Raw genomic sequence first — 12077 nt, forward strand, 5'->3', positions numbered from 1 at the left:
CCACGTGACATCGGAAGCTTCTGTTTCCGCGTTGTGGCAAGAACGCGCAAGGGGATAGGGCGGCCGCTGTTAGCCAATTAAAATCCCCAGGGGGCTTGCCAAGCGGGTGGAAGCGTCCGAGGGCGAAAGCGAAGTCTTCGGCGGCGGGTTGGGCAAAATGGTTCGTGGCCGAGGTGAGGCCGGCTGCTTTCACGGCGGGAGAAAGAGGCAGGACGGGGGCCCAAATCTCCTCCCCCGTCCTCGGGCCCTTCAGTGGTGGCAGTTTAGATTGATGGAGAGCGGGAGGGCCCTTCTGCGAGGGGCAGGCATTTCAGACGGTTACTAGCGGTTACAGACCCAGGAACCGGGCGGATGCCTCTTCGGAGGCGGCTAGGCTGGAGCAGAGGGCAGCCCCCATTTTGGGGGGGGGAGGCTTTGGGCTGGATTCCTGCGCCGAGCAGAAGGCGATCGGCCTAAAAGGCGATCTGCTTTAATAGCATGTTCGTGGGAGTCTCCTCGGTGATCTTCACTGGTTTCGGGAAACTAAACAGGGTCGGACTTGGATGGGAGGCTGTCCAAGTCAAACTAAAGAAGTTTTTAAAAAATAAAAAAAAATCCCGGTAGAAAACAACAGCAAACTACCGATAGGAGGGAATATTTGCCGCTCAGGGTTGAACTGTGAGGGGTGTGGGGGTAGGTGTTATGTATATGTTTGGATAGATACATACTTTCTCTTGAGAGCAGGCAACAGAATTTCATTTTTAATGGGGGTCTGGGTGCTCGCAGTAAAAAAAGGACAAAGTTATCTTATCCTTGGTGCTGGTCATGAAACGTCTGGAAGAAAACAACCAAGCTCAGAAGGGCACCAAGGATCCCACAATAGCAAATGTTTAATGCTTAATGTTTTCCCCAGATCAATAGATAGATGGATGTGTCTGCAGGATGACTAAGCATTGAGCTAGCTGTGCGAATGTCTTTGCTTATGTTTTTGTTAACGGTCTTGCTTGAACTTTGAAGCGCTTTGAGATAAGGTAGGCTGAGATAAGGTGGAGCAAACTCAGAATCAAACAAATCTTTTAAGCCCTGAAGTCTGCGATGATTGTATGGTAATCCATTTCTGCGTGAGCTAACTCAGCAGATTGTTGTAAAAATAAAATGAAGACAGGGAGAAATCCTTGGAGCCAACAGGAGACTTGAGCAGAGTAATAATGTGAAGAGAATAGCCCTAAGTCACTGCAGATAAAAACTGCCATGCTAAACAGTATCTTGATGTTTTACCCCAGCTTGATAGTTCCCTAAAGCTAGCATTTGCAGAAGTTCAAATTTTAAAAATTCAAAAAAAGTACGATCACTACCCTTCAGTAACTTATAGCCCGTATATTGAGTTCACCTGGGCTCAAAATAGAATCGGTCCTAGTTACAGTAGTTATTGGATTGGGGACAGGGGGGGTCAAATCAAGTTGTAGGTTAGACTGAGAAGTAAAAAACATAACAATATATTTACTGTCATGGAAAAAGAGGTGTATCTGTGTCCATATAGTGACAATGAGTTAAGTTGGTCTTTTCTTCCTGTACTTTTTCCTATAAATGAATTTATTGAAAATAAAATGTTCCTAAAATGGACTATTTGTGTATAATTCTTGAATACGGTGCAGACTTGGATTAAATTTTTAGAAAGAAAAAATCAATTTGATGAACCTGTTTACAAACTGGTGGACAATTTGTGCCGAATTAAGACTCTTGTAAGCAGAATGGAACAATTTATCCTGTTCATGTTGGATTTGCAGATCAGGATCAGGATGCAGATCAGGATGGTGACCATCAGTTGTTCTTTAATATTTAACTGCACATGTTTATTTTTCTGGTAGATTATTGAATTCCAAAGCTGTCAATATTACTCAAAAAGCTTAAGTTATATTTTAAAGTACTTTTGTTTATTGCAGAGATGAAGAGAAATAGGTGGCGAGGTAGAAGAAGTGATGTACAACATAATCATAGACGAATGTATAATGGCCAGCCTTATACAATGTTCCACCATCAGCATTCTACTGAAAGGCAAGTATTTATTTTTGGCCTTTTAAAAATGTATTTCAAAGAGAGAAGATTATTTAAAGGTGGGTGCCAGAAGTTGATGAAAAGCAAATTCTCATCTAGATTACATTATATGGGTTGCTGTTTTCTGTCTTGCTATAAATACTTTGCTGCTTTTTATGTCCTTTTACTGTAGTACTTGGAACATTTTATGTTTTGGTTTATTATTACCAGTTGAGGTAATCCTTAAGAAATGCTGATACATTCAGCTTGTGAACCTCAGCTGTATATTAATCCTTTCATTTTCAGTGTAGCGCCTGAAAGTGCCATCGTCACTCTTCTCTGATTTAAGAAGACATGGCAGAGAGGGCTTTTATTGGCACAGTGGTAAATCCTCTTCTAAATGCTAGCTGCTGTCATAAACATATTTGGCAGACACCAAGAATTCTATTAACTACAGATTTCTCCTGCAGTTCCAAGATTCCCTAGTCTAATTGAGACCATTTCTCGGTATCCTCCCATGTCCTATCAGCTGCTTCAGTAAATTAATGAAAGGTCTGAGAAAAAAATTTAAAAGACATTGTTCCGATGAGATATTGTGCTATATACAATAATGGGATTTTTTACATAATTTTCTGCTCTGTGTAAACTTTTAGTCCTTTAAGTATTTTTTGTTTGATATTTAGCTTATTTACTATCTTCTTAATTCTTTCTTTTTCACATATTCATAGGCCTGAACAAAGAGAATGGCAAAGCTTGCAAAACTCAGATACAAGCCAAACTGAAGCACCCTCTGCATCTTCCCATTCATGCCAAAGTTCTTCAGTTCCAGGTAGGTTCCTATTACTTCCATAGGTTTGAGCCCAAAAAAAGTTATTAAACTTATCAAACACGACTTTTCTTAATGGTTAAAAAAATAAATTAATTTTCAAAATGATAAATTATATAGATAAATAGAAAACAACTATTTTTAGTAACAATTTCCTTTTTTCCAGGTATTAACATAGGAAGACAGGTTTTTTTAACATAATTTACAGTTTATATTCTTTTCTCTCAGACTGTAATTGTTAGACAATTTTATGAAATAGATCTAATGCGGATATTTTGCTAATTGCAGCAAATGTGCGTGACTGCCATAACTACCATAACTAGTTAGTTATGGTGCTTCTGAATATTTTGAGAAAAATATACAGTATAAGCACGGAATAGTTGCTTTTTGGTGAGGACAGTGTGTTAGTTAACTTTTACATAAAATTCATCATTTAAGAATAACCATTGCTGTTCTGCTTGCTGAATTTTATTTTCAGTTATTTTAATCATACTAGATTCATATCCTTTGTCATGGTTTGTCTTACACAGTGAGCCAGATGTTCAGACTGAATTTTTATTATTTTAGCAGCCATGCTTATTTGTAGTAAAACAAACGAGCAACTTCATTGGATTGAACTGAAAGCATGAAGTTTCTTATTCCAGATCCTAAAACTGCAATACTGTGTAAGTTATGAAGAAGATGAAAGAGCCTTGTAATAATAGAATCTGTCATTCTCTTTTTGAAGAATTACCAGGATTTTATTATGATCCTGAAAAGAATCGCTATTTTCGCTTACTTCCTGGGCATAACAACTGCAATCCTCTCACCAAGGAGAGTATTCATCAGAAAGAGATGGAAAGGCAAAGGTTAACACTTTTACAAGAGGATGAGAAAATGATAAAGGTAGGGTTGAATTACAGCCACACAGTGCAAACATTTAGTACCTGCTTTTAAAGCCTTTCATCTCATTAAAATTAGTTTTGTGATACATTGTGGAATTTTCTTTATTTTCATCTGAATTTCATTATAAATCTTTGTGCTAATAATTAGTAACAATCTTAAATTATTGGTTTGACCATAGTAATGGGGTCTACCATTGTATGAAATCCATCTAATTTTTGAATATTAAAATGGTAACCACACATAATTTAATCTGAACAAGAACAAGAAACATGATTTTGTTTTTTTACTGTTTCCAATAGAAAACCCCCAGATCTGGACTGAATTCTTCAATTATCTTACGCAAGAAACAATTAGGTTTCTATAATTCTATAACTTATTGCAGGTAAGATATTTTAAAATATATGTTGCAGAGCTTTTTCGCTATAATGTTGACCGCAGAAAAGAGAATGTTTGCTAGACTAAAACCTAATACCAGGGGGACAATTTACTGGAAACATAGTATTTTTATGGGTTTATCCTGATTTACCTATTTGACACTTTTATTAAATTGTCCAATCTATATAGACTCTCAACACTATACAATATTTTAAATATAATACATTTTTTAAAATCAATTAAAATAAAACTCATAAGATCATCCAAAGAAAAGTGTAAGTCCAGTGTAAAGTGTAAGTCCAAGTGTAAATAAGTGTAAATCCAAAGCACAGCGTATCAGTACCTTTTAACTTGCTTCCTGAAGTCAGGATGAACTGAGGCCACATGTACAGACAGGCACAAAATGTTTGATGCAGTGGGGTCTACCCTCAAGGAGATCTTATCACTTGGTCTGTGGCCCCGTGAATTGTATGAGGTTGGGGGACCTTCAAGAAGCTCTTTCCTGGATAGATACATTCTGTCTTAGGATATTTGATTCTGCATTACAGAAAGAGTAAACCTACAGATATTTATCTTTGTAGTTAATAGGCATTTCTTTACCTTTGATCAATTAATGTTATTTTAAACATATCCCATATACATCTAATACTCTTACATAAAAGTTAACTTTAACCAAATAGTCTAGTTAAAACTTACACAGGAATAAACAGGGTTGGAGATTTTTGAGCAATTGAATACTACCTTTTAGCTAAATAATAGTGTCTATTGAAATTTAATTTCAGTTTTGCGCTTACTTAATTTTTCCCTTTTTTGCTTTGTTATGTACTGTAGGCTGATTCATGAATTAAAGGTGAATTGCATGAAGAGAAGGAAATTAGAAACTGAGAACCTCAATTCTTCAGTTTCTGGAAGCAACAATTTTAAACTAATTGTGGTATGTTGGCATATTTGTTGATTTTAATTTTTTATTATGTATTTATTTTACTCAGATTACAAATTTATGGAATGGTGTGCTTCTTAGATTTAGTTGAGTAGAACAACCTATAAGCCCAATAAACAATATTTATGTTAAGATTGTACTGCAATTTTATGTTAAGGATTTTTTTTTCTTGCAGATATCCCCTTAAGTATTTTTACAAATTCTTTTAAGAAACATTTAGAAGAATGCAACAGCTAACTAGAATGGGACTGTGGATAAAAATTTGTCATGTGTTAAACTGTGACATTTGGTACATTAACTATTTAAAAGGAATAAAAATATTCTCCATCATTGAATATCAGTGGGTGTGGTGTGTCTTTCAAGAAAAACTGTGGAGTACACGATTATAGAATAATTCACATCTTTTGTAGGCAGACACTGCTTCTGAGAGAATAGTCACTGTGAATGATGCAGAACGAGGAGGGTGTAAATATGGAATTGTTGACCTCCGTGGTTTGGGAAAGGATTCTCTTACCGTAGAGGTGTATGATAATCCATGCTTCACAAATCGCAAGGTATTCTTGTCCTGCAGTCACTCATCTTTTGATCGCATAAATTATAATCTTGTGGTTATTATTTTTATTTGATAAACATTATAGTTGATGGTTTTAGTTAAATAATATTTGGTTGATTTTACAAAACGAAAAGAATAATTTAAGAGTTGAAAATGATAAATATAGCACCCAAATAGAATTCATTCAACTTTTGGGATAGAAGTTTTTGTAAAATTCAATATAACTCCTGCGTTGGATAAATTTTGTGTGAGTGTGGGGTGTGTGTGTGTTGCTTATGCTGTTGCCTGTATTCTAGATGTTGAGAACCCATGTCTTTTCTTTCTAAGTAACTAGTAGCTCATGATCATTTTTCCAGCCCCTGTCCATTTATGGCTTCACCATGCAGAGCCAAGATAGCTCATGGATTTCTTCAGTCCATTTGACCCTATTAGGTCAGTGTAGATCTCTAAATGCCCCCACTTATACATAAAGTGAAAGGTACACTTCAGTAAGAGCATCCTTTTGGGGTGCAGTCATTTTTACTGACATTTTGATGCTACGTAAATATTCTGTTAGACATTTATTATTATTCCATTGATGTATCTCTTTGGGGTTTTGAAATTTTTAATTATTTTATTATTTTTATAACCCTGGAGTGTTTTTTTTTAAAGGATATACCGTATTTATCGGCGTATAACACGCACTTTTTCCCCCTGAAAATAGGGGGCAAATGATGTATGCGTGTTATACGCCGATGTCCAGGGAGCGGAATCCTCTTTAAGGGATCCCGTTCCCAATAGTGCCTAGCGGCGGCGCAGCGTCGTGACGTGATGTCAGCGCTGCGCCCGCCACATATTTTTTTCCTGAAATTTCCCTCTTAAAGGGAATGCGTGTTATACGCCTGTGCGTGTTATACGCCGATAAATACGGTAAATGTCTTTCTAAAAATACTGGGTAAGAATTAAAAAGTATTACAGATTGTCAGTGTGCTGGTTCTTGTATGAATAAAATATCTCAGTTCTGCTGAGTAATTAATTTGAAAACTTGTTAGAATGTGTTTGTTTCCACTTCATCAGTTGGATTCTGTATTTGGCCTATCGTAATTTAGGTTAGATGCAGTGGATGTGTCCTATGCATTTTTTTATACATTGTTTGCAATCTGGCCTTTAAAAAGGAAGCTCTGTTCATGTCCATCTATATACCACTAAAACTTCTATGCCTGCGTGATACTTCGTTAACCTTCAGTTGGGCAAATACTGCATCAATACTTTATCAAGAACTGCTGGGATCCATTACTCCCCAGGGATTTTTTGCCGCTTCAGCACTACTGCACTGCCGCTGTTCAGTGCCTCTGCTTTGTTCAGCTGTTGCCACATGATCCTCATTTTCAGCGCTTCCTGACAGTTCCACAAGTCCAGAAAGGACTGATACGATTACTGATGCTTTTATGTTCCTTGCTGCCTTTCCTGCTATGAAGTCTTTTTTGTGGGAAGCTTGCAGAGAAAAAGTCAGTGTAGAAATGGTCTAGCCCTTCTGTACTGCCAGCCACATGCACACTCTCTTGTTCCCTCCCTGACCTACCAACAATCACCAGCCCCCTGGGAAGGGAAGATTTCCAGGCTCATTGGCAGCTTCCCACAAGGAAGCCTAAGGGGAGAAGCCAACAAGAAATTGGAAGTCCCACTGATTTTTTGCCTGCCTGAAGTCATTCTGTTTCTCTGCTTAGGTAAGGACGTTTCTCTGAAACAATGACCCAACAGGTTACAGGTTATCCAGTAAGCAATTAAAATAAATAGCAGTGATTCATACTTTCAACTAACTGAAATGCCGTAGAGTTGCTGCTATGTGTACAGCAGTTCCACCCCTGCCTGTAAAAAACTGATTTTATGAGCCCACTTTGATATGTTTTTCTGGTTATCTGAATAGCCGTGCATTGCAATTTGTTTTAATATATTTTCATTTTATTTTTGTTGGTTTGCTCTTCGTTTAATTTGAAATTATAAAGATTTAAAAATATACAGTATTTACAAAGGCCTACATAGTCCTTAATGATGTATTTCTGTTTTTCTATACAGTTACTTTCATTCCAAAGTAGTCCTTAATGGTGTATTCCTGTTTTTCTATACAGTTACTTTCATTCCAAAGTATTATCTATTAAAAAAAATTTCTAGCTTTTTAGCACTTGCTCCATTCGTCTCATTTAATGTTATCTACTTTTTGCTCTAATACGCTTATCTGCCTTTTATTTTCCAAGGTGAATTCTGTATGCTGGGCCTCTTTGAGGCATCAGGATTCTCATATTTTATATCCTTATTATTAAAGAAATGTCTAAGTTCAGGATCATTAAAATACCATTGCACAGAGTAACTTGGATTCTTAAAAGCTAAAACTGATAGGTTTCTTGATTGTCTTAAATCCTTCTGGGTTTGAGGTATAGCAAAGGAATGGGAAAATACTCATTGAGAATCATATGCAGCTACTTATTTTTGATTTGAAAGTTATCATTTGATACGAAGGCTTGGAGCTGCAGACTAATTTGAAGTCAAGATCATATCTGCCACAAACTAAAATCCTACATTAAAAACTAAAACACATTTTTGCTATTTTAGGGTTTGTAAACCAGATTAAGAAATGCTGATTTTAGCTTTTGTTGCTAAAACCTCACCCTCCTTTATGGACAAAAGGAGAAGAATATTCTTTTTTTCATTTTGTTAAAAAGAGAGGGATGGAATTTTAATTGTGTCAAAAACTGCCCAGAAACTCAGACAGTGTAATGTCGTTGCAATAAACCAGTAAAATCGGAGAATGGAGGCATTAGTTTCAATGAATGAATGTTTTACTGCATAGTTTAATATAGTCTGAACACTACTATTTTCTAGTGTAAAATTTTATCAGTGTTTTCAATGCAGAGGTTGATCTACTGTGCCACTTAATCTGATGTTATGTGACACACTTTGTTTTTGTGCACAATCTGCATCTATAGTATCCTTAACTGCATTTTTCAAGTTGTGCCTCATGGGTGTTGCAGAAAACGTAGGGTGTACCAGCCTGCTCCCAGCTTCCTTCTTCAACAGCTCTAACACAGGTATTTCATATTTGTTTGAGGATGGGGTGAAAAGGAAAAGTTACGCAGCTATATAAATGTTTTAAATAGATCAATAAATGCTTATATATCTCTTAAGAGAGTGTTGTTTCTGCTGTGGCTGCATTCATTCCTACTCATATAGATACATATTTTTGATCCATGAGAATATTAACAGGGAACTGATATTTAAAAAAAAATATCTGTGGATGTCACAAAATAGAGATGTTTTCCCTGGAAAATGTATTTGAACTATTTCAGTTAATGTGTGTGAAATAGAATAAGATACAATAATATTGGTCAAGGAGGAAAATATGAATATTTTTTGCTGCACAATATACACATATTGTAAGAGCTTGATTTCTATCTTAGGTTACGGATATAGAAACTTGTGAAGCCTAACATTAGTAAAAATCCTAAAGAATAAACACATTAAGCAGACATGATTTAACCAAGATATTGGGACAAAAGTTATTCAGTGTCTAATGATGCTGAAACATTACATTTAGAAAAGCTAATAATTATTTTTTTCTCACAAAATGTTGACTATCATGAAACGTGTAATGTCTGAAGGGTTTTTAATTCCAGGTATTAGTATAAACACCTCTGCCTCTAAATAGACAATTTGTCCAAACTTATTTTCACTTGCCTTCTTTACGACTTTTATTTATTTATTAAATTTCTATGCCACCCATTTCCATTACAGCGTTACTCTGGGCGGTTTACAAATTACAAACAATGTAATTGCTTCATTTTTAAAACATTGTTTCAAGTATTGCCATATTTTCTGCTGAGATAATTATATAATGTTCAGAAATGACATGACATAGATTTGTATGGAGCATATTCCCAACTTCATAGTGGCATTTGATATCTTCCTATTCTTTTTAGCAGTTGAACGTGGAATGTCATGGAGGTTCAACATCTCCACCGCCTGGTCTTGTGCCTGGTGTCATAATCCTCAAGCTAATAACTGCTTTAGCACAGGTTAGTAATTCAAATTTCCATTATGGTATCTTCTTATCATACACTTGTCACTTAACATTTTTGTTTGTCTTAGGTTTAAGTCAACGAATCATCGTTACTGATGCAGTGACTGGTCATCATCAAACATTTAACACCAACAGTGATGTTCTAGCACAGCAATTTGCCACCCAGGTAGGAGAGGCTATTAGCTTGATATACATATATTCACTGGAACTTAATACTGGCAGGACATAATAAGGGCAGAAGCAGGTAAGCTACTAAGACAATGCCTGTTTAAATATGTTGGAATAGCATTCTAGGAAAAAGAAGCTGCAGCCTATTATTCAGATAATCACATAATACAATGTCACTAATGCTGAATATTTCGCCACTAGAAAACATGCTGCTGAACTAAATCACTCTTTGCTAGACAACCAGTTTGGGATATGTAATAAAGATACATGATACAGCAGAATTTCAACCTTGCCCTCTTTCTTCAGCTGCCTGCATCATCGCTACCTTGGCTGTCATTTGGAGAAAATAGAATTCCTGAGCCCATTATTTGTATTATGATTTATATCTTATTAGAACTAACGACCCATTATGTGCTTCTCTAACCTAAAAAAGAATCCAATATAAAGTGTTATTAAAAACCGAAGGCTGTTTTTGAGGGTGGATTTATTTGAAAATGTTTTCATTTTTTCCTTGGCTTTTCTAGTCTCCAGTTTTATATAATGGTTGTCGTTCAGGAGAGATTTTCAGTATTGATGTCCGTCAATGCAACCATAAAGGGCAAAGATGGAAAGCTGGTCAATTCTTCCATGACTCAGCAGTCACGTCTGTTAATCTCCTGAAAAGTGAGCAGCATCTCATGGTTGCCGATATGTTGGGCCAGGTAGGTTTTTGTTTTTTGTTTTTTAAATAAAATTTTCCTGATAAAAGCAACTTCTACTTAAAATAGAGTTACATTAGTTCTGTTGCTTTGATCACTTGCAGATAAAGCTCTGGGACCTGAGAAAACTAAAATGTGTAAAAGAATATAGCGGTCATAAAAACGAGCACACTATTCTTCCTTTGCACATCAATGAGGAAGAAGGGCTTCTTTCAGCAGGTATGGCATTGTTAGTCATAGACTGCACTTATTATTAAATAATAAACAGGGTGCATATTGTTAGGGTGTACAAAATGAAGTTGGCCTGAGAACAAAGCAAAGACTCTAGAAGCAGTATTTATTGTTTTCCAACTTTTAAGCATTATACAAAATGAGATTAGCACCCAAACTTACTTACTTACTTACTTACTTACTTTTTCTTTTTCTTTCTTTCTTTCTTTCTTTCTTTCTTTCTTTCTTTCTTTCTTTCTTTCTTTCTTTCTTTATTTATTTATTTATTTATTTATTTATTTATTTAACTTATATTGCTGCCATGGCAAGTCGAGGCGGCTTACGCAATAATACGCTTGAGATATTGGTCCAGATTTCAGGAAAATTACTATTCTCTAAAAGAGATTAGTTTGTCTTCCACAAACTCGTATACCGCATTTTACATACATGTTCACTTTGCTCAGTTGATTGGAATTTTTTTTACCCAAATTTAGCTACTAGTTCAATGGCGGAAGAAAGAACATTCTGTTCTCCATCTTGGCATCACGTATGATCTCCCCCTAAATTTGTGAGGTTGTATGGCCATTTCACCCATTTTAATTACCATCAGCCACTTTTAGCAAAATCTATAGCAAGCATTCTGATTTGGGAAAGGCAATGGATGAAGAACTTACAAGGACAGTTTCACTGAAATGTCTGTAAATAGTTAAGTGTTACAATTTATGTTCATGCTTTAATTGCTTTTTCCTCCTTAGTGGGTCAAGACTGCTATACACGAATTTGGAGTCTCCAGGATGCTCATTTACTACGAACTATTCCATCTCCTTCTCCAGCTTCCAGAGATTCTATTCCAAGTGTGGTGTTCTCATCACAGCTTGGAGGTGCCCGAGGTGTTCCCGGCTTGCTTATGGCAGTCAGACAAGATCTCTACTATTTCTCCTATAAGACAGATGATCCATATTGCCTGGATATTAAAAATATGGACTGTTCCACTTTGCATAGTGACTGAAAATAAGAATGATGAGTATAGTAGTGCTGCATAGTTGTGCTGTGTTTCTCATAGCTAACGTTCAAGACTTATAATTATCAATATTTTTCAGTGTTTAAAATAAAACAGATTATGAATAGTGTACATTTTCTTTTTTTTGTTTTGTTTTTCTTTTCGTAGTATTATCTACAAACTGAAATTCAAATTTCTGGTATTTCTATGACTTCTGATACAACGAAAGTGAAAGCTGATAGGTTTCCCCATTAAGAAGGTGGCAGAATATTTGAATGTTCCATAAATAGGTCTCAAAATCTTAACAATCCAGAGTGAGCTTTGCTACATTCATGCACATATTTTTCTGCCCATC

The 12077-nt window shown here is 35.9% G+C and overlaps 1 protein-coding gene across 4 annotated transcripts; it reads left to right on the forward strand.

Annotated features, from left to right (window-relative positions):
- Positions 1-12: 12 nt before the first annotated feature.
- On the forward strand, positions 13-11854 carry DCAF4 (DDB1 and CUL4 associated factor 4). 4 transcript variants are annotated; one of them, XM_026709194.2, is made up of 14 exons: positions 13-173; positions 1923-2034; positions 2742-2842; positions 3567-3724; positions 4024-4106; positions 4931-5033; positions 5450-5593; positions 7827-7876; positions 8578-8657; positions 9546-9641; positions 9715-9812; positions 10339-10515; positions 10617-10731; positions 11478-11854. In XM_026709194.2, exons 1-14 carry the CDS (start codon positions 158-160, stop codon positions 11729-11731), a joined length of 1587 nt encoding a protein of 528 aa, XP_026564979.1. In that variant the 5' UTR covers positions 13-157; the 3' UTR covers positions 11732-11854. The 4 variants fall into 4 exon arrangements, with proteins under 4 accessions (XP_026564979.1, XP_026564987.1, XP_087777868.1 ...); XM_026709202.2 differs by having other exon boundaries at positions 9549-9641; XM_087921742.1 differs by having other exon boundaries at positions 16-173; positions 1923-2024; positions 2732-2842.
- Positions 11855-12077: the final 223 nt, after the last annotated feature.

The sequence above is a fragment of the Pseudonaja textilis genome, chromosome 1, assembly GCF_049901715.1.
Source record: "Pseudonaja textilis isolate UNSWEBS1 chromosome 1, rPseTex1.2, whole genome shotgun sequence".
Lineage (NCBI taxonomy): Eukaryota > Metazoa > Chordata > Lepidosauria > Squamata > Elapidae > Pseudonaja > Pseudonaja textilis.

Bases quoted from the DNA above. Each gene is read 5' to 3' on its own strand.
- DCAF4 (XM_026709194.2), top strand. The intron at 5,594-7,826 runs GTATTCTTGTCC...TTATTTTCCAAG, and splicing joins CATGCTTCACAAATCGCAAG to GTGAATTCTGTATGCTGGGC. The intron at 7,877-8,577 runs ATATCCTTATTA...TGCATTTTTCAA, and splicing joins CATCAGGATTCTCATATTTT to GTTGTGCCTCATGGGTGTTG.